General features: G+C 36.1%; 1 protein-coding gene across 1 annotated transcript in view; it reads right to left on the reverse strand.

Annotated features, from left to right (window-relative positions):
* Window positions 1-372: 372 nt before the first annotated feature.
* Window positions 373-22,843, reverse strand: part of cdk1 (cyclin-dependent kinase 1) — a 28,226-nt gene continuing 5,755 nt past the window's right edge. The window contains exons 3-8 of the mRNA XM_028795391.2: window positions 21,494-21,650; window positions 13,922-14,045; window positions 7,235-7,405; window positions 4,849-5,012; window positions 2,977-3,118; window positions 373-978 (exon numbers count right to left, since the gene is read on the reverse strand). Of these exons, the coding sequence (XP_028651224.2) occupies window positions 862-978; window positions 2,977-3,118; window positions 4,849-5,012; window positions 7,235-7,405; window positions 13,922-14,045; window positions 21,494-21,650 (875 nt within the window). The 3' untranslated portion in view covers window positions 373-861. The remainder of the gene's footprint in view (window positions 979-2,976; window positions 3,119-4,848; window positions 5,013-7,234; window positions 7,406-13,921; window positions 14,046-21,493; window positions 21,651-22,843) is intronic.

Raw genomic sequence — 22,843 nt, forward strand, 5'->3', positions numbered from 1 at the left:
TAGGTCTATGATATTTAGGATTCTAGTCTACCTAAGAAAACAGATTTACCAACTAGTAGAATTACTACCCAGGCTTAACTTCTGATTAAAGCAATGTCTGTAACTCTTGCTCCTCACGAACATGGTTCTGGTGGAAGATCTGATTAATTGTTTCAAAGTTTCAGTAGTGCTGCATTTCCTTATCTCCTCAGACAATGCACAGCTCCTTTCATACTCCAATTGTGTTTAAAAAAAAAAAAAAAAAAAAAAAAAAAAAAAAAAACAAACAAGTTTCTAGGCATGTCATGAACAATGCTTCACTTATTTCTGCCAAAAAAAAAAAAAAAACTCTGAAACAATACTGCATTTATTTTTGGAAAAAAAAAAAATGCATTTTCCTTTTATACAGTTATATTTAGATTTATTGATGTTTTTATACAGTATTTCATTTCACATACTTTATGGATGTTACCTATAACATTCACTCAGCAAAACAGTTCCACACTGGCAGTATTGTTGATCTTTTTACAACAGTGTAAATTTGACAATATGTAGAGACGCACAAAAGGACACAAGGATGAAAAATACTGCATAAATTAAAATAATGTTAGACCAATAGTTAAAGCAGGTAATAAATGAAAAGGTGCACTTTATTACAGAAATCAAAAAAAAAAACCATACCTGGAGTATAGAAACACATCTATTTACAGTTAAGCATAAACAGACAACAATAAAATGGAAATATTAAATCATAACACTCATAAAACATACAATAGAAATAGAATAGATTTGTCAGCATTATACACAATAATAAACAAATAAAAATGTAAATGTAGGTTTATAAACCCACTAGGCAGCTGCCCTTTCTCATTCCCCAAAAAATTAGATTTTCTTAAGTGGGTTCACAGGAAGGTTGTGCTTATCCAGGTCATCAAAATATGAATGATTAAGTGCTTGTCTGGCTGAAATTCTTTTTGCTGGATCATAAATTAACATTTTCTGTGTATAAAAAAAATAAATAAATAAACTTGTTTGTAATATATAAATGTAGGATATTAACTATACAACAATTTCCACACATTATATTCCCCCAATGTAATAAGTCTAGCAAAATATCCAGAACAGGGTGTCTGAATGGGAGACAGATTGTGGAGCTTTATTCGTCAACTATGAATGGATTTCTGACCTGAAACAGCACAGTCCAGGTGCTACCAATGTCTGAACAGCTAAACAGCAGATTCCTTATGCCCACTCAAACTTCCCCCAGAGCACACGTGGTATGTTCTTGTTTAATTAATTAAACTGTAACCTACATTATGCTGGAACCAATAAAGCTAGGCAATAAGCAGAATAAACATTAGCCTGATGAATTTATTCTGTTTGGGTGAGTGAGTGAGTGAGTGAGTGAGAGAGAGAACCTAGACCTGCTATCAGAGCTGGATACAGATTAAACGTCATACACAGGACAAAGCAATTGCAGGTTAAGGGCACTTTGGGCATTTATGGGATTCGAACAAGCAACCTTCCAATTGTCAGCATATATTCCTAGCCTCAGGGCCACCACTAGACACGGTTTGAAGGTTAAGGCAGACTTAAAAATTAACAAATGATACATTTGATGACAATGTGTAATTTAAAACCCTTAAATAAGTCACTATCAAATATATAAAGTACTTTTTTTTTTTTTTAAAAACAATCTATTCTTTGCCATTTAAAAGCCTAAATATATACTGTACATTATTTTCAATGCAAGTAATGGTTTCTCCTCTCCAGGTAACAACTATGGAGTTGACGATGTGTTTCACATAGTTAAGCACAACCTAACTTCTAACACTGCTGATTTTTAACAAAAGCTGAACTGATTTTATGCTTTTCTTTTTTTATAATTTGACTCATTGTATAATTGCTATGGTTTGGACTGCTATGTTGCAAGAGAACACCCCAAAAGCACTATGTATTGTTTTTTCCAAATATTACAGTAACAGTCTGGTGGTCGCCGTTTCTGTTATACAGAATTGTTTAATAAACTAAAATAAATTTAAATATGCATAGGCAAGCAATTATTAACTTATAAATTAATCACCGATTTCTGCTTTATAGAAAAATATGCATGAAGGAAATACAATAAATTTCAGTTAATTTCAATTAAAAATTTCAATCATTTGATTAATCACGATTAAATAATTTTAATTGAAGTTGCTTTAGCAATAAATCATGTCTTTGGAAGGATTTTTGAAAAAGGAACCTTTCTTCCACATTTATATTAAAAAAAAATTCAACTTTATAAAGATTCCTTGGAAAAAAAAATACAAATCACTATAATTAAAATAACTGCATTCATTAACCCTCCATAGAGTTGCTATAATCAACAGTGTTGCAAGAATAAGGGAAACAAAGAACATCCTAAACAGATGAAAGGCAGAGTTGAATTCCTGATGAGGTGGAGGAGATATTTTTCTGAAATGCTGATCCACTGTGTCAGTGAGAATAAAAACCAATAGCAATAAAAATAGATAAATTTGCCTTTGGTAGGTTTCATAAATACTCGAAGTATGCATGAACAATTTAATTGCTAGAACATAACTAGTTTCAACTTGAACAAATCCTTCATTTATTAAATCAGATGGTAAATATCCTATTTGACAATAAAGGTATTCTGTAAACATAGGTCTTCAGACAAAAGACTAAAATAGAAACTACATAAAGCAAAGCAAGCCACCTTTTCATACATACTGTATAAAATGCACGCATATGAAGAAGCACTTATTCTATTTAAATTCAGACAAAATAAATCAAATGTTAAAACAGTCACAATAGATTTAAAATTCTAGTGATCTTTCATGGTATTCTAGTATTATCAAGACAGATTAAGGCTTTAAGAACTATCTTTAAAAAGTTAATACCCTAGGTCTGTCAGGAAAACAATGAATGGCAGTGACTAGAAGTTAACAAATACAGACAATGCATTGAATATACACAGAACAAATGATTACTTACCGATAACAAATCAATGCCATCCTCATTTAGGTTTTTCACAACAGACGACAAGTTTCCTGGTTTCCACTTTGGGAAGGTGTTTTTGTAATCTGGCAAAGACTCTACATCTGGCCAAACATCATTGTTTGGTGTTCCTAGAGTTCTAGATCAGTAAAACAATAAATTAGAGAAACTAAAATGTTTAAAATCATTGTTCCAAGTAGCCAACTAAAAATGGGGTAATGTAGCATTTTAAGGAGCAAATACAACTTTGATTTTCTACATTGAAAGAGTGGCATGCATTATACCACTATGAACTGCTGTTAGGGGTCATAAACCACTGGTTTGTTCCAGAAAAATGTATGACAGATAATTATGCAATTCTTCCAGTATGTTACAACTTGAAAATACCTGATAAGAAGTTCCTATTCTATGCACATCTCATAGTGTTAAGCCGATTACAATCAAAACATGGTATATTCTGATTTAGTGCAAAGTGTCGTGGGTATAAAAGGCATTTTATAGTAGAATTCAAAAAAGGGGAAAAAAAAATTTAATATTGGGTATGTGAAGTTTATTTAAAAAGCTGCCATTTTGAGCCTGTGTAGTGTTAACAACACTGGGCTCATACTCTAGATGTGTAAGGGAAAACTGTAATAGCATAGCAGCAATCGTTGGTGCCACTACACACAATAAAAAACTCAATGCTAATGCTGAAATTGAATCACACTTCTCCATATATCTTTAAAATAAGACATCTGAATAAGAAATTCTAAAATATGAAACATTTTGATAACTGGCCCAGCAGCATGAGAAAATCTGAATAATTTACTATACAAAAACAATGGACAAAATGTATATATAAAAAAAAAACAAAAAAAAAACAGATTTTATAGTATGTTTTCAACATTATGTATGAAAATGACAAAATTGAAAGAAAAGTAAAGTTAAATTAAGTTTTAAATACAATCAATCAATTTTCTAACCAGATTATCCAGGAAGTGTCAGCACTACCCTGGAACCCACAAGAAAGCTGTTCAATCACGGAGTAACTTTTTCAGTTTAAAAATGTTTTACATGGGCTTAAAATGAAGGACGACAAATTTTGATTGCCTTTACTACACTATCTCCGCCCACCTGTTATGAGTTGGTGGGTAACTGATGTTCTATAATATTTGAAATTGGTGGGTGGAAAAATCAAATTCTCTAAATGAGAATCTGTTAAAAACTTTAAAAAATGGCAAAATCTAATTAAAAATTTAGAATAAGCATTTATATTGGAGAACAGGACTTTGTTGTTTTTAACTATTTGTTCATGCTGTTGGCTCTCCACTCTCTCAGATGGGGGTTGAATTTTGTTTTTAAGGTTTGACTTGATTGTATGCAGTGTTATTTTTGTGTTGTATAAGTTAGACTTGATCATATGGAATGGTTTTCCTTTAAATAAAATCAATAAAAATAATTAAATGTTTTAGAACATCCAGGAGAGATAAACAGAACATCAGAATTAGTTATATTTAATACATGTACATTTTATTTACAGTACCTTTCTCATGCTCAGAGCGAATGCCACCAGAGCATGCAAGATGCATAAAACAATCATAGTATCAAGCTCATTTTAAACCCATGTTAATGCCAAAAGGCAGGTAATATTTTTGTGGACTGTTTTACTTGCAATGTTTTTTTTTTGTTTTTTTTTATACATTGTATATGCAATAAAACACTAAACTAGTAAGAACATATCAACTGCTGGGTGGTAAAGTCTGCAAGCCAATTTGATGAACAAAATTTAATTTCATACTAACTAATTAAACGGTTATTATACTTTCTCTATAAAAAGAGTATCATTATGGTATGATTGAGGAGAAGGAGGAGGGCGGAAGGAAAACCTACCTAAAAATCCTAAAAAGCTGGTCTATTTCAGAATCACCATGGAAAAGAGGTTTTTTTGTTGCTAGCTCTGCAAATATTGTTCCAATACTCCATACATCTACTGGCGTGGAATAACGTGCAGAACCAAGAAGAACTTCTGGAGCTCTGTACCACAGCGTAACAACCTGAAAGTAAGTAAAAACACTTTACGCAAATCTTATGATACCGATGAAACATTAAAACACAATTGTCCTTTTTTAATTTCAGGGAGTGGAAAATATACACATTTTTATCAGTCTGTTAATTTCCCAAAAATCTACATACCATAAATGTAATTTACACCACCCAGGTGCATAAAAATTAAAAACAACCCATGATAAAAAAAGACTAACAAAGAGTAACAAAGATTTACTATTTACAACATATTCACGTTTACAATTGGGTTAGAAGACTGATGTGCCAATACCAATCCAGGACCTCAAATATGCTTACATGTAATTAACATCTTTAAAGCACCACCTTTTCTATACTCTAATGCAATTTAAAATGTAATAATCTAATACTGTATACATTTACAATCTATTTTAAACTCAGAGTACTTTGATAATTGTAACCTGCTAAATAAGTTGCCCTCAATTTGTCCTCAAAACAGACCATCTTATGCTTGAAACAGTTACATAATTATCACTTTAAAAAAAGCAACATAAAAAGCAGTGGTTTCTCTCTTATCCTAGTTTCCTACTAGGCATATTATGACTGGTTTCCTTGTTTATCCTCCGCCTAATAAAAGGCACCAACTTTGCATGTCATGCGTCTAATTGAAAGACTACAATAAAGGCATTTTGTCTTCCTTCTAAAAAATGTATTTCAATATAAATTCCATTTATTTTCAGAAATCTAATTTTCTCTATATATAATGCACAGTTGACAGACTCACTTACAAAAATGTCTTTTCTCATTTAGTTAAAAAGCTGAAATTTGACTGGATTGTATATCCAGTAGGTAACCGCTAAAAAAGAGACATTGATATATCAACATTTAGGGGAACTTAGAAAAAAAAATCACAACAAAATCTCAATGTTTCAACAGAGTTGATTAAAATTTGGTGACATTATAGAAAAAAGAAAATTAGCGGGCCATTTGTTTTTTGTATTTTTTGATATTTGTTGACAATAATGCACGCAAGCTATTCTTAGGCACGGTGTCCTTTCTTGCAGAGCACCATGAAGGAACTGCTTTATGTAAATGACGGCCGAAGGGAAAGAGCGAAAGTTCCACAAAGCTCAAAAGGCGACGTTGTACGTTGAGAAACTGGGTACATGCAGTACTCCCCAATTCCTCCCTCCTTGACATATACACACATATATATATTATATATATTATATATATATATATATATATATATATATATATATATATATATACACACACACAGACACAGACACAGACACACCACTATATCACTCTATATCTTTAAGTGTAGGAGGCAATTTCATTTAAGGAGGACCCACCATATTATGTAGCAGTGGTAGTAGTAAAGTGCTTTTATTAATAGAAAGTCAACAGGCACATTAGTGACATCTACTAGTTCAGATGATTTAAAAAAATAAATAAATAAAAATTTTACCCAGAATACTGTTGTTTACAATCTTACTTAAATCAACAAAGACTCTTTAAATGTCCATGCCTTTTAAGTTGAATACTGAATACGAAATAAAAGTAGCAGTACAGGAAAAAGTATTCAACTTTGTGGCACACTTTACAACAGCAAGAACATTTGTGTGTACATTCAAGCAGTGTGCCAAAATACCTAGTTTATAGTTAGAGACTGTATTATGGAGTGTTTTAAATAAAACCCATACATATAGCACACAGTAACGCAAACACATTACCAGTTCAAAGTGCAAGGTGTTCAAGTAAAACTGCAAGACAAGTTTCGAGGTGTAAAAAGTTACAAATGGCTTCTATAGTACAGCAGAATGACTGCTGTAAACAGAGAGGTGTAGCTGGCAGATGTGCAGCAGCAAGTTGGGAAATCGTTAATTATTTAAAATTTCAAAAGAAGAATGGGCAACATGTAAAAGGGTGGTGTCAAAAGCTAGAGGTTCAGAAGGTAGAGATTTACAATGTTTTGGATCATGTCTTAAGATTGCTAGACAGCATTTTTTTTCTATGTGAGTAAGTCTGTTTCAAAGTATACGAAGGACATTCATGCCATAAACACAAAACCAAACTCTCCTGGTATCTTAACATTTGAATAACCAAATACTAAGCAGTCAATCCATAATGAAAACAGTCATGAGGAATATAAACTCTCTTCATTTAAGAGATATTATACACACACATACAGCGCCACTCACCCACCCCTATCTGAATGCATTATTCTTATTTCTGATCAGCGTCATACCTCATGAGTGTAAACCCGCACTGGAATTCCAAATGCTCTGGCCAGTCCAAAATCTGCCAATTTAATTACTCCTTTATTGTCTATTAACAAGTTTTGGGGCTTTAAGTCTCTGTGGAGCACTCTTCTTGAATGGCAAAACACAATTCCTTGGCAGATTTGATACAAATAACTCTGTAAAGAAATGAAACAAAAAATATTAACATTAAAATGCTGAATTTTAATTATAGTATAGCTCTCTTAGTCTATTATACACAACCAAACATTGATTCACAAATGACAAAAAATATTTTGATTGGTGCATTAATTAAAAATTACCTAGAGTGAAAAGAAAAATGCAATCACATTAACAGCAGCTTGGGAATACTGTTAATCCTCAGAATTTAACAGTTTTTCTGTGCCTTAATTTAAAGCAGCATGATATATAATGGACTAAGAATTCACATATACAAACTGCACAACTTAGATTTGTCATCAAAACATGCCTTGCAGTCTTAATTCTAAACAAGGAGCATCTACAGGGCTTCAATGGTAAAATTCAATATCAAGGAAGAAGTTCTTACTTCTAGTTTAAAAAAATAAATAAATAAATAAAACACACACACGCACACACTTGAATGCATTCCCAAAACTACTTTAACAGTGAAAAATTGCCTAATTATATTGACTGTAACTTGATATTTATAGGAATGGTCAGTTTTTCTGACTTGAAACAGGACAACCCTTTCAGGCTGTGTACTTCAAAATCAAAGATTTAAAGTGAAGTTTGAGCTTAAATTAAAACTGAGCCCTGTCTGAGATAATGGAGAAGTAGCAGAAGGCAACTTCAACTCATACACTCATGTGCCGGACTGGGTAATGTTTTCGCCCATGAAGGCGCAGAAGGTATAACATCACAACATACCACAGACGGTCTATGCAAGACCGACAAAAAGTGCACTCCAGTGTAGATAAAGTCCTCAACTTGAACCTGTAGCCACAATATCAACAACTCCACACAACATTGGACAACACCCTTAAAGACCTGGTTTCATAAAACCATTCATCTGTGTCAAGATAAATTAGAACTCTAAACAGCCAACCTCTTCTGTGTTATGTGTTTGTCTGTCTGTCTTGCATTCAATGTTGATATATATTGAGTTGAGCTTTTTTAATTCCTGTATTTATTATTAAAGTGTATTTTTTTTAAATGAGTGCTTCAGCTACATTAATGAAGTCTAACAGAGCAAAAATCACTCACTACATTAACTGCATCTTTTTCAGTGTCATAAAAAAAGTATTTTAGTCAGTCTGATTTTACAAATTCATTGTCAAATTCAACACATTTTTTCTGAATATCATCACAATTCCATTATATTTGCTATTCATTTGTGTTTATAAGTAGAATGATGGGTGTCTGGTTAGTGCTGGTACATCATAGCACAAGAAAGCAGGGCTTGATCTCCAACTTTGCCACTGATGAGAGTTTGCACTTTATAAATATCAAGGTTTTTTTTTTTTTTTTTTTTTTTTTTTAGGTATTCAGTTTCCTCTCGCATCTCAAAGTACATTTTGGGAAAAAATTAACACTAAATTGGCATATAATGAACAGGAGTGGAAGTTTCAAGAATGTGCCATGCAATGGACCAACATGCCTACCAAAATTAGTTTGTGCCTTGCATTGAATAATGCTAGGGCAGACTTTCCTTCAATGTAAGCTGAAATAAACAAGTTAAGAAAATGGAAAGACTGATGATATACTTCATTCTAAAAATCAAGGTCTTGATATGTGGTCAATTATATTTCTTTGTTGGTACTACATTTTCTACTGTGAGTGGCAGCCTTTTCAGCAGCTCCGTGTATGACTGTATGTGTATGACTATTTTTCTCTTTTTTTTTTTTTTTTATATTGATCACTCCTATCACTTTATTTTATGTGGATTCGTTCCCTGGACACACTTACTTTTACAATTTGGGCATGGATTTTTACACGCCGAGACTCGTCTATTCAAGTACTCAACTTCAAGCGCTGAGAACAAATGCTAGTGCCGGTGTGGTTCCCTATTTACTCGACGAGGTAAGAAGGCTGTATTGTGGCAGCAGAGCCGGCACTAAGCTAAAAGTGAAGCGGCTTGCGAGAAAGTGGCGTTTTAAGCCTTCGGTGCCTTCTGTGATTCTGGGAAATGTGATCTCAATCTCAAAAAAGATCGACGAACTGGCTGCGCTGGTGAAAAATGTCAGAACCTACAGAGAATGCAGTTTGTTGTGCTTTTGCGAAACGTGGCTAACTACCACCATCCCAGATGCTAACGTCGAGCTACCTGGGTTTAGCACAGTTAGAGCGGACAGAGATGCAAGTACCTGCGGGAAGCACAAAGGAGGAGGACTCGCTCTCTATGTTAATACACGGTGGTGTAACTCTGGACATGTTAACGTCAAAGTCTCCACTTGCTGCAGGGACATCGAACTGTTGGCCATAAGTTTGCGTCCCTATTACTTGCCCAGAGAGTTTGGACATGTCACTCGCTGTCTCCACGTCTGCCCGAGGAGGGATGTACACGATGACAACAATGACATCATCCATTCTGCTGTTGCTAAGTTACAAACGTAGCACCCTGAGGCGCTTGTGCTATTTGCTGGAGACTTTAACCATGTGACGCTGGACAAAACATTACCTGCCTTCTCCCAGTATGTGGACTGTAACACCCAGGGAAATAAGACTATTGATTTACTGTATGCAAACGTTAAAGACGCATATAGCACCACCCCGCTGCCTGCGCTTGGGAATTCAGATCATAACCTGGTTCTGCTTCAGCCTCACTACAAACCAAGAGTGAAGGTCCTACCTACAACCACACGCTCATTCAGGAAGTGGTCCTCTGAGGCAGAGCAGGCTCTTAGAGAATGCTTTGGAACTACAGACTGGGATATCCTGCAGGGATCACATAGTGAGAACATTGAGGAAGTTGTTGACTGCACTACTGACAACATCAACTTCTGTATGGACATTGTAGTTCCAGTAAGAACTGTACACTGCTATGCTAACAACAAGCCATGGATTACAAGTGACATCAAGGGTCTTTTGAACCAGAAGAAAAGGGTTTTTAAAGGCGGTGATCAGCATGAGCTCAAGCGCGTGCACAAGGAACTCCAAGTCCAGCTCAGGCCGGCGAAGGAGCAGTACAGGAGAAAGCTGGAGCAGAAGTTGCAGAGTAACAGCATGAAGGAAGTGTGGGATGGGATGAAGATCATCACTGGCTGCAGCTCGAGGCGGGGTACCACCATGGAGAGAGACGTGAAGAGAGTAAACCAAATGAACAATTTCTTTAACCCCTTCACCGCCCTCTGCCGGATATATCCGGCACCGTTGTTTTAATGCTAACGCCATACTGCCGGAATTATCCGGCACATTTGCCTGTGGTTATATGAATGCCTGGCAAGTAGTATAACTGACGGTTTGGCGTGGGTATTATTACTACGTTGTATTTCGACAAGTCTGTGGTTGTTTTGGCCGGTCATGTGACGTGATTCGCATGTAACAGCTGTGAATATGGCGAAACGTAAACTGACTTCAAGTGAGGCTTTGCAGGCGATTTTGGACAGTTCTGATCATGATTGTAGCAGTTCTGAAGAAGATTTTAGTGACAGTAATGAGCAGCAACGTGCGCTGCATGATATTGTGAATGAAGACGCATCGGATGACGGCGCTGAGTGGGTGTATCCCCAGCATCTCAGCTGGGCTGCTGCCCGTGGTGAACTACCTTTTCTGCATTCGTTTGAGGGAACGTGTGGCTTTATTGTTGATGTAAACAATTACACTGCTGAGCAGTTTTATGAGCTGTTTGTGTCACCTGATTTGATTAGACATTTTGTTCATCAGACAAATCTGTATGCAGCACAGTTTATTGAGAAAAATCCCAATTTACCTCCACATTCCCGTGTTCGTGCTTGGTTTGACACTGCTGAAAACGAAATGAAAAAATTCATTGGGATTTTGATGTTGATGGGAATAATCAGAAAACCAGATATTGAGATGTACTGGTCTACAGATCCTATGTATGCAACACCTATTTTTGCAGCTGTCATGACACGTAACCGATTCTCTTTGCTGCTGAAATTCTTTCATTTGAATGACAACAGAAACGAGCCAGATAAGAAAGATCCAAACCGCGACCACTTGTTCAAGCTACGTCCTTTGATTGATCATTTATTTGAAGCATTTCAGTTGCCCTACATGCCAGGACCGTCAGTTGCAGTTGATGAAAGTTTATTGTCGTGGAAGGGCCGCTTACAGTTTCGACAGTATCTACCATTGAAAAGGGCACGGTTTGGTATCAAGATGTTTTGCTTAGCTGAGAATTCAGGTTACATTTATAGATTTTGTGTATACACTGGCAACTTGCACAACATTTAGTGGTCAATACTGCTTGAATAAATGTAAAAAAATGTAAAAAAAATGTAAAAAAGTAAAAAAACTAAAATTGTTCAGATTTCGCCTGGCGTGGAGAATATTTAGGGAGTTGGCGGTTAAAGGGTTAACAGGTTTGACCACCCTAACCCACTCTCACCTCGGAGTACTGCACCCTCCACACATCCTTCTGCTGATGCCAGCATAGGAGAGACATCCCCACCCATAATTACAACAGCACAAGTGAGCAGAGAGCTGAGGAGACTTCGTGCCAGCAAAGCAGCGGGTCCAGATGGAGTATCGCCACGACTGCTGAAGGTCTGTGCATTGGAGCTGGGGGGTCCTCTACAGCGCATCTTCAACCTGAGCCTGGAACAGGGGAGAGTCCCGAGGCTTTGGAAAACATCTTGCATCACGTCCTAGTGAGCTGAATGATTTCCGGCCTGTTACTCCGACATCACATGTGATGAAGACCATGGAGAGGCTGCTGCTTCACCACCTGAGGCCACAGGTTCAACACGCCCTCGACCCTCTGCAGTTTGCATATCAGGAGAAGGTGGGAGCGGAGGATGCCATCATCTATATGCTACATCGATCCCTCTCCCACTTGGACAGAGGCAGCAGTGCTGTAAGAATTATGTTTCTAGACTTCTCTAGGGCCTTCAACACAATCCAACCTCTGCTCCTTAGGGACAAGCTGACAGAGATGGGAGTAGATTCATACCTGGAGGCATGGATTGTGGACTATCTTAAAGACAGACCTCAGTATGTGCTTCTTGGGAAATGCACGTCTGACATTGTGGTCAGCAACACAGGAGCGCCACAAGGGACTGCACTTTCTCCAGTCATGTTCAGGCTATTTACATCGGACTTCCAATACAACTCAGAGTCCTGCCATGTGCAAAAGTTCGCTGATGACACTGCTATCGTGGGCTGCATCAGGAGTGGGCAGGAGGAGGAGTATAGGGACCTAATCAATGACTTTGTTAAATGGTGCGACTCAAACCACCTACACCTGAACACCAGCAAAACCAAGGAGCTGGTGGTGGATTTTAGGAGGCCCAGACCCCTCATGGTCCCCGTGATCATCAGAGGTGACTGTGTGCAGATGGTGCAGACCTATAAATACCTGGGAGTGCAGCTGGATGATAAATTAGACTGGACTGCCAATACTGATGTTCTGTGTAAGAAAGGACAGAGCCGGTTATACTTCCTTAGAAGGCTGGCGTACTTCAACATCTGCAATAAGATGCTACAGATGTTCTATTAGATGGTTGTGGCGAGCGTCCTCTTCTACGCGGTGGTGTGCTGGGGAGGCAGCATTAAGAAGAAAAACGCCTCACGCCTGGACAAACTGGTGAGGAAGGCAGGCTCTATTGTTGGCATGGAGCTGGACAGTTTGACATCTGTGGCAGAGCAACGGACGCTCAGCAGGCTCCTATCAATTATGGAAAATCCACTGCATCCACTAAACAGTGTCATCTCCAGACAGAAGAGCAGCTTCAGCAACAGACTGCTGTCACTGTCCTGCTTAACTGACAGACTGAGGAGATTGTTCCTCCCCCAAACTATGCGACTCTTCAATTCCACCCGGGGGAGAGGGTGGGGGGGTTTGGGTAAACATTAACATTAGATAGATAGATAGATAGATACTTTATTAATCCCAAGGGGAATTCACACATTATACAAAGTTATTGTCCGTTTTTACCAGCATTATTATCAATCTTTAATTTAATATTGTTTTTTGTATCCGTAAGGTGCTGCTGGAGTATTTGAATTTCCCCTTGGGATTAATAAAGTATCTATCTATCTACTGCTATGTTGACCCAAAACATTTTAAATGCCTTAAAATAATCTATGAATTACAGTTTTTCTTTAGTTTGAATTTTCTCCAGGATTTGTTTTTGCCCCCGTCTGTACAAGTGAATCATGCAAATAGGGTAAACTGTAGCTTTTTTGGTAAAATACTTTCACATTTTGCAAATTTAGTTCTAAGAAGCAGTTTATTGCAAGTACTGGTTTGTCAATTAAGTATGCAGTAAATTTATTTGCAAGAATGATAGTTTGCACATTTTCTATAGTGAAATATTAAATTAAAAAAAAATCTGCAAAAATGTTAAATATGCGTAGGATAGCTAAGCATTTTAGCTTATTAAGTGTCAGACATTTTTCAAATTGGGCAAACAAATTAATGCAGATATTTGTAAGTGTAACCAGGTTTGTTTCACTTAAATTTATTAAACAAAGAAAAATACGCTTAATACAAAATATGTCTATCCCCTTGAATTACTGTTAATTTGTACCTTAACAAGAGTTGGATCCATGTACTGCCCAGAAGGAATGCTGTCTAAATACTTCTTTAAATCCATAGACAGAAATTCAAAAACTAGGTAGAGTCTGGATTCCTGCATTAGTACATCCTGAAGACTTAAAGAAAAAGAAAAAAAAAAAAAAAGGTAGTCACCAAAAAAAATATATAGTAAAAGCAAAATACTGTGAAAGATACAGTTACAATCATCAACTCTGTCTTGTCAACCACCTATTTAAATAATTATATATCTGTATTAAAAACAAGAATATAGCATGCTAATGTGCATAACATTAAATACTATAATACACAAAAAGCATACCATTATGTTAAACAGGTAATGCAGCATTCATTATAATTGATATGTGGCAGAATATTTCTTCCATATGCCAGTGATGTGGCTTTTTTAATTTTCCCTTTATTGTAATCCAGTTTTATGTTAGTATAATGGAAGATCTTCAGGGAGCAATGAGTATAATGCTGACAGATGCTACATTATCATTCAGTGTAGAAGTCAGCATTGCTGCTTGCCAGTAATGCAAAATAAGACAAAACCCTGTAAATGTTATTGTAACATTTGCTTCCATTCACTGCAAGAAAGCCTATAAAATTATTTCAGTTAGCCATATTTAGGATTCAGTTTCTACTGACAGAGGTCTTAAAATACATAGGACGTCTAAGTGATTTACATTTATGTATGCCAAGTGCAACAGCACAGCCAAAGTGGCTAAAGGAGAAACCTGACATATATCCAAGGGTGCCTGACTCACAAACCATCACAGCAATATACAAGAGGTCATCCAAAAACAAAACTATAAAACCAGCAGGTAAGCAAGTGACAACAGCGTGTTCCTAGCAGAGACGTTACCACCAAGGATGCAGACAGCTAGCTTGCAAGTTGTCTTGAAGAGTGATTTTTTTTGGAGGATTTTTTCCAATGCAGAGATATGAAGTGCCACTAGAGGGAGTTTTAGCCTACCTGGTTCATTTCAACTCCAGAAAATTGCAGGAGGAGGTTAAAACTAGTCTTAGCTAATAAATCAATTAGAGTTTAGAGGAGAGCTACAGAGAATAGCTGGATGGGAAAAAAATAATCTAAGATCAAAGGGAGCAAAATAAAAAAGGCGAGAGAGAATAGTAACTTTATAGAACACAAGATATGGCCATAGGAGTCTCCTATCTTACTAGAAAAAAAACAGAACATCTCGTTAGCTTTAAAAAAAAAAAAAAAAATTCAGAGTGTGGAGATAAATCACAAAAGTATTCTCAGTGCTCAACGCTGCTAGTAGTTCATAATTTTAGGATTATATGATTTCCCATCAGACTAGTAATTATGACAATATTTATATTTAAATGTGCTACTAAAATTCAGTAAAGATCCATAGTGTGTTTATGGCATTGTAATTTTTGTGGGCAAATCATTTTGACAGGTGGAAAGCAACAAACACGGCACAGAGTACAAAAATATTGATTTGATCTTTATCGCCCTCCAAAATACAATGCAGCCTTCTTATCCGATCTGATTGAATTTTTGACCCACCTAAGCTCTTACTCTCCGAGAATTATCCTTTTTGGCGATTTCAACATCCATATTGACATTACTACATCTAAAATGAGAAATGAATTCCTATCCTTACTGGACTGTTTTGACTTAACACAACATGTTGATTTTCCCACCTACTCTGGTGGTCATATATTGGATCTGATCTGTACTTCTAGACTATCTGTTGCCAACATTCACAGCACTGATTTGGGACTCTGACCATAAAGCAGTATTTTTTCACTGTCTCACTGCCTTTCCCTTCTCTTACCTGTAAACGACAAATTTCTTACAGAAACCTTAAAAATATCTGTCCCTCTATCCTTTCTGGATCCATTTCTGATCTTTTTCTGTCTTCACCTATTCCGTCAACACTAGATAGTCTTGTTGACCACTATAACACAGCCCTTCATTCAGATAAAATATTAGATAAAACAGCTCCTTTAAAACATAAGGAGGTTTCCTTTAAATGTTCAGCTCCTTGGTATAATTCAGAATTGCAATCTATGAAAGCAGCTGGCCGACGCCTTGAGAGAATGTCACGCAAGTCTGGCCTCACCGTGCACATCCAGGTTTTCTCTGACCACCAAAGAGCTTACAGAGAAGCACTAACCGCTGCCAAGAACACCCATTATGGCAGAATAATAGAAAGTGGCCATGATAACCCAAGGGTTTTGTTCTCTGTAGTTAATAAACTACTCGAACCCACATCTGGCCCAACTACCTCTTCTACTGAAGTCTGTGAGGAATTCCTCCACTTTTTCCATAACAAAATTACAGATCTAAATAATTCAACTAACATAAATACATCATCTGTTTATATCTCTCCCTGTTTTCCCACTCCATCCAGCTCCTTCTCCAAGTTCTCACCAGTCACATCTGTGTTTGTTAATAACCTGCTTTGAAAAATGAGGCCGACTACTTGTGTACTGGACCCCATCCCCAGCACATTACTTAAATCCTGCCTTCATGCCATAATCCCGACTGTTACAACAATAATAAACTCATCCCTTGACGCCGGTTCTGTGCCGCTCTCTTTTAAAATTGCTTCTGTAACACCAATGTTAAAAAAAAGTCTGGTCTTGATGCTGACAATCTTAACAATTTCCGGCCTATTTCCCACTTACCTTTCCTGTCAAAAGTTCTTGAGTGTGTTGTAGCTTCCCAACTCACCAATTACTTAACCTCTAATAACTTGATGGAACCTTTTCAGTCTGGTTTCAGGACGTGGCACAGCTGTGAAACTGCTCTGCTACGGGTAACCAATGATTTGCTTAAGGCAGCAGACTCTGGACAAACCAGCATATTAATTCTGTTAGACCTCAGTGCAGCATTTGACACTGTTAGACATGACATCCTACTGTCCAGAATGGAGAACATGCTGGGTATCTCTGGCACTGCCCTCCAGTGGTTCAAGTCCTATCTGACTGATAGGCAAGAGTTTGTTAGTCTTGGCAACAGCAGATCCAGCTCAGCGCCAGTCACACAAGGAGTCCCTCAGGGCTCTGTCCTCTGCTTTTCTGTATTTATATGCTTCCCCTTGGCCATATTATCCGTAGTTATGGACTGGGTTATCATTTTTATGCAGATGATACCCAGCTCTACTTCAATGTTAAAAGTGGGAACTTCATCAGAGCTTTCTCAGCTCACAACCTGCCTTAGTGAAATTAAAACCTGGATGGAGCAGAACTCTTTAAAATTAAATTGTAATAAAACTGAACTCCTGCAAATTGGGACTAAAATGCAACTTAATAAAATGAGCTCCTTCCCTGTCCATCTTGGCGATGATCTCATCAGACCTGCCTCTACTGCAAAGAATCTTGGTGTCATTTTTGATTCCTCCCTTTCTTATTCCGCCCACATAAATCACATTAAGAAACTTTCTTACTTTCACCTCCGTAACATATCCCGTGTTCGCTCCTTCCTCTCTTTTTCTAATGCTGAGAAACTTGTCCATGCTTTTATCACATCCCACATTGATTATTATAATTCCCTACTGGCAGGTGCCCCTTCTAATCTTATATTACAGCTCCAGCTTATTCAAAACTCGGCTACAAGAGTCCTTACTCGAACCAGCAGCAGCGAGCACATCACACCCATCTTGCTCCGTCTTCACTGGCTCCCTGTGTCTTACAGAATCGAATATAAAATTCTACTAATAACCTACAAAGCCTTAAATAACCATGCACCAAGCTACATCAGTGACCTTCTCCATCACTATGTGCCTGCCCGCCCACTAAGGTCCTCTGATTCTGGCAATCTTGTTGTGCCCCACACTAATCTATACACCATGGGTGACGGGGCCTTCAGCTGTATATGCCCAGACTCTGGAATGACCTACCGAAATTAATCAGGTCAGCTGACTCCATGAATTTTTTTAAAAAACAACTCAACACTTCTCTCAGTTTACCTCTCTGTCAAGATGTTCATGTAACCTGTATGTGTGTGTGCAAGACCATCAATTATGTTGTCTGTTAGGCTTTTTTTTTTCTCTGAATTCACTGTGTTAATCTTTATTTATCTGGTTTGTACAATGCTATATACTGTATACCCTGCCGTTCTGTCATATATTCTGTAAGTGCCTTGAGCATGGGAAAGGCGCTATATAAATAAAATGTATTATTATTATTATCATACAAGTACACCGAGCTGACCACCATGGCTGTATTACTTTTAAATTGGACTGTGCAGCTCCAGAAATTTTTAGGTCAGCAGCTGGTTTATTTACTGTGTTGGCAGGGACTTGTTTCTGCTTTTAAATTGTATTCTATTAATTATCCTTCTTTCATAAATATTTCCATTTCAAGTATAATTTACATTCAAGTCCCACTCAACATCACTAGTTTTGTGATATTTAAAATGCTCCATCAAACTTTAAAATGTTAAAGATTTTAATTTGCAAAGCTAAGTGTTGTTTTTATTTCAAAATTAGTATGTGTTTTTTTTGGGAAACTGGAGTTAAACAGGGCTGCAACTACAGATTATTTTGATGATTGATTAATCTGGTGATTTTGCAGATTAACCAATTAGTCGGATTGTAAAATATATTTGAAATTAAAACACTGCATGAAAACGGGGCTTTCACAAATTAAACAAGTTTGTAAAAAAAATTTCAGAAATGTATTGTTTAAAAAACAAACTACTTGTAGATATTTCAAACAAAATATAGGTTTTTATACAACATTTATAGAATAATAATTTGAAAATAAATCATAAATAGAAATAAAACACTTGTGCAATGAACATACACAAAATATCCTTAAAAACACAACAGCTTTCAATAAATTAAACTTTTCTGAATCAAAGCAAACACTTCAAAATGAAACAAGAAACTGTCAAGGAAATGTCAAGACTATTTTCGCTTGTAGCAAAACAAGTGGTATCATCTGCGTGAAACCCAGTTCTCCCTTTTCTCTGTACTATTCAGTTTAATTTTAACTGAAAGTTTGAATCGTTTTGCATCATCATTCATCTTCTGTGGTGTCTAGAAACCTTTTACCACCACTTGTAGACACACTGTCGTAACCTACTGCTTGTCATGTGCAGTTAGGTTTTCACATCTGAAAAATGTGTGATCCTACACAAAATCTCTTTTGCTGACTAAAGTGAGCTTGCTGCAGCAGTACTTGCACATTATCACGTCTTCCTCCAGATTGTAAAAAAGCCAGTTGAAGTCCAATAGTCAACTAGTCTGGAACTTTTGCTTTTCCAACCCACTCCTATCTTTTGACTTTGAATTGATGCTCTCTCAGCGAGCTTACAATTTCCTTACAATACTGGGGAAAAAAATTTTAAAAATAAAAAAAATTAAGTTTTCTGCTTGGACAGGGATTATTTCTTCTTTTGTAGATACACACACTCTAACATCCATCCATCCATTATCCAACCCACTATATCCTAACTACAGGGTTATGGGGGTCTGCTGGAGCCAATCCCACCCAACACAGGGTGCAAGGCAACTCTAACAATTTTTTTTTTATTATTATTTAAAACAAAAAACTAAATATGTCAAGTGAAAATCTGAATGTTTACTAGCTATTGGTTATTTATGCCTAGCCTAGTAAACATTGTGTTACCGGTACGCATTTGTATCGCATAACAGAAGTAACATTCAACTTACTGGGATGACGGCAAGTCTTCCTCTTCCACACAGCCTGGAACAGTATGCTTCCTATTCTAATGTCTGTGCATCTCTGTTGTGCTCTCGTGCCATACGAGGTGAAACATACACATTTGGCAACTCACAAAACATGTTTTTTTTCTGCATACAGAGTAAAGTGCTCCTAAACTTGCGCATCGTCAGCTTATTTCCTCAAATGCTTTTACAGCTGAATGAAGTAGCAACACAGTTGTGAAGCACAACATTCGCTGCTTAATGATGCAAACTACTAATCAATGAAAGTGATCATTGCCAACATTTTAATTATCGATTTTGACAATTAGTTGTTGCAGCCCTAGACTTAAAACATGCTATTTTCAACTGCTTCATTTGAAGAACTACGCTTTCCTGTTCGTCCATACAAACAAATGAAAATGTACCAATTTGAGATACAGAGCACATCTCATGTTTGTGAAACATTCCTCATCATTACCTAAACTTTCAAACTCTGCACTCCTCTTTATTGATTAAACCTGAAAGGTTAACAATCATTTGTATCATTTTGTTTAATGTCTAAATACACCCAACATTTTGATGCACCTTAAACAAACATAACTTTCAAAATTAAACAATTATAAAAACATTAGTATTTAAGGTCATACTTATTAAAATTACAGCAATATTTTAAGAAGATTAACAAAAACAGCTGGGTTTATTTAGACATTGAAGAAAATGGTAAATGCCATTCCTGACAATTTCAAATCCAAGTCATTTAAAAATGGGTTTTCCTTTATACAGATAATAGCAGCTTGTTATGTTTTCAATATAATTTTTGTTAGAGACATTTGTTATTTTTGTGGGTTTTTTTTTGCATATACTTATTAGCTACTCAACTGTGCTAACCTAAACCCTAAAGAAGGGGGAAATGACACCCTATACTCATCAACTAATTGGTTAACTATACAATTGGTCATTTTAATGAGATAAGAGAACTCCTTGATGACTATGAAATTGATTCAGCAATTGCACTGTTACAAGGCCTATTGTTTATAAATAATTCTAAACTATTATTTTCCTTTAAAATGTGTAGAAGTATTTGAATGTATTTACACATTTGCATTTCATGTTTGTTTTTAACTTGTGTTCATTGTAATAAAACTCTTCTTTAATATACATCTTCAGACTTATGGCAGCTTTTTCTTTAATTGTGCAACAATTTTGTTTTTGAAAATGTTAGTTTCTTCTGTTTAATACTTTTTTTGAATTTGTGTGTGCATAAATGTTTTTTTTTATATTAATCTTTTTGAGAAATACACTATTCTTTGTTAACTATTTAGTATGGCAAGTTTTCTTGTGTTAAGTTACATTGCATTTCAATATAAATGTGTATAAACCACCTCTGGAAAATGCTTTCATAAATTAAAATGGAACGCTCTCAGGTGCAAATGAGCATTTGAATTGTACACCCACCTCCTGTTATTACATTTCTATTCATAGTAGTGAGTACCTATGGACTATTTAGCACCAGTCTGAAACTGCACAGGTGAATTAACTTTCTGCATATCCAAAATGCTTCAATAAGCAGTAATCCAAGATACATTCTATTCCTGATTATCTTTTCACCATTCTTCATTAATAATTAAATCTTCAGTTTCACATGTGCACTTTTTTAAGCTGTCAATGAATAAACTTTTTATTCACAAGAGTATTTTTCAGATGTTGTTTATTTAACAATATTTTAGTACAAATTGGGATGTTATGAGCATATATGACTGGATGTTGGTCACCATAGACCCATATTAATTTTCTTGGCCATCACTACAAACTGGGATAAGTGACAAAGGAATTCTTCAACCAAAAATGTGTTTTAGAAGCCAATGGCAAAAAATTAATATGAAAACTCAGAGATAAACATTGAATCGTCATACCAGACAATGTTAGGATGCTGAAGTTCTTTAAGAAGTGAGATTTCCCGGATTGCTGTACTGGGAACACCTTCTTCTTCACTTTCCAATCTAATCTTCTTCATGGCTACGACCTGCCCAGTGGTTTTATGCCTACCCTTGTACACAACTCCATATGTGCCTAAATAAAGAGGAATAGAATAAAACTTTAATATTAACTAAGAACAGCAAGCAAAGTACAGTATTGATTAGGAAGTGGAGAACTAAACAAGAATGTCAAACAAAATGTACTTAGAAATATAGCATCAGTTAGCACAGCATGTAAATGCCAGTAAACAGATTTTTCAAAGAAATCTTTGATTTGTGTCATGTCAGAAACATTATCAAGGTTCACTCGACAGAAAAACAACATTTTATCTATGTCATACCTTTCTGGGTGCACCGAAAGCTTTAATATGGAATATAAGGCAGCTTACTTCTTAATTACTAGCAATTGTGGAGACTATTGGCAAAGTGATATTCAACAACCATTAACTTCCTACTAATGACACTGACATACATTTATACTCTTATTCATACCAAAAATGCTAACTCCTAAGACGGCAACTAAGGCAGCTCTCAGTTACAAAATTTTTATGCACATCCACTCGCATGCAAAGTTTGATATCTACAAAGATTTTAGAAAAGTTTAATTGCTGTGTCACTAAATCAAATGTCTCATTAAAACAATTCCCCATGAACTCAGACATATCACCACCAGTGAGGACTATAGTTTAGGTATTTGACAATTAAGGTAATGCACTTAGGGCTTTAGCACCTGAACACAATGTTATGGTCTACCTACTTGGCAGAGTGTTAGTAAAGCTTGAAAGAGATTACTCGCATAACACATACTGTATTCTTCCGTACTTCATACTCGGAGTTGATAACATACAGTAAAATACTGCCATTACACAAGACCTTCATTTTTTGAGCACCTAAATCCATGCACTCTGCGTATAATACAATAAAATTCCAATGGAAAGTCCCAGAAAAAGTGAAAGTAGACATTGTATTTTGAGGATGAGAACAGTATAAATAGAAACTAGACTATCACCTGGTGAATTGAATTAATTATTTAGCATAACTAAAGAGTAGGGTATCCTTTTTCCTCTAGCATTTCACTTTGGGGAGCCAATGCATTAAAAATGGGGAATGCTCAGAAGAGGACATAATTATAAACAGAAACATATCTTACAAACTCATTAATATCTTTTGAAAGTCAACTGAAATTGAGAAAATCAAGATACAAAAAAATGCCAGAAGACAAGGAAACACATTATACAATGAACAGTGTGGTTTAGAAGAAAGGTTACATGTCCAAGGCACATTGCT

The sequence above is a fragment of the Erpetoichthys calabaricus genome, chromosome 2 (assembly GCF_900747795.2).
Source record: "Erpetoichthys calabaricus chromosome 2, fErpCal1.3, whole genome shotgun sequence".
Classification (NCBI taxonomy): Eukaryota; Metazoa; Chordata; class Cladistia; order Polypteriformes; family Polypteridae; genus Erpetoichthys; species Erpetoichthys calabaricus.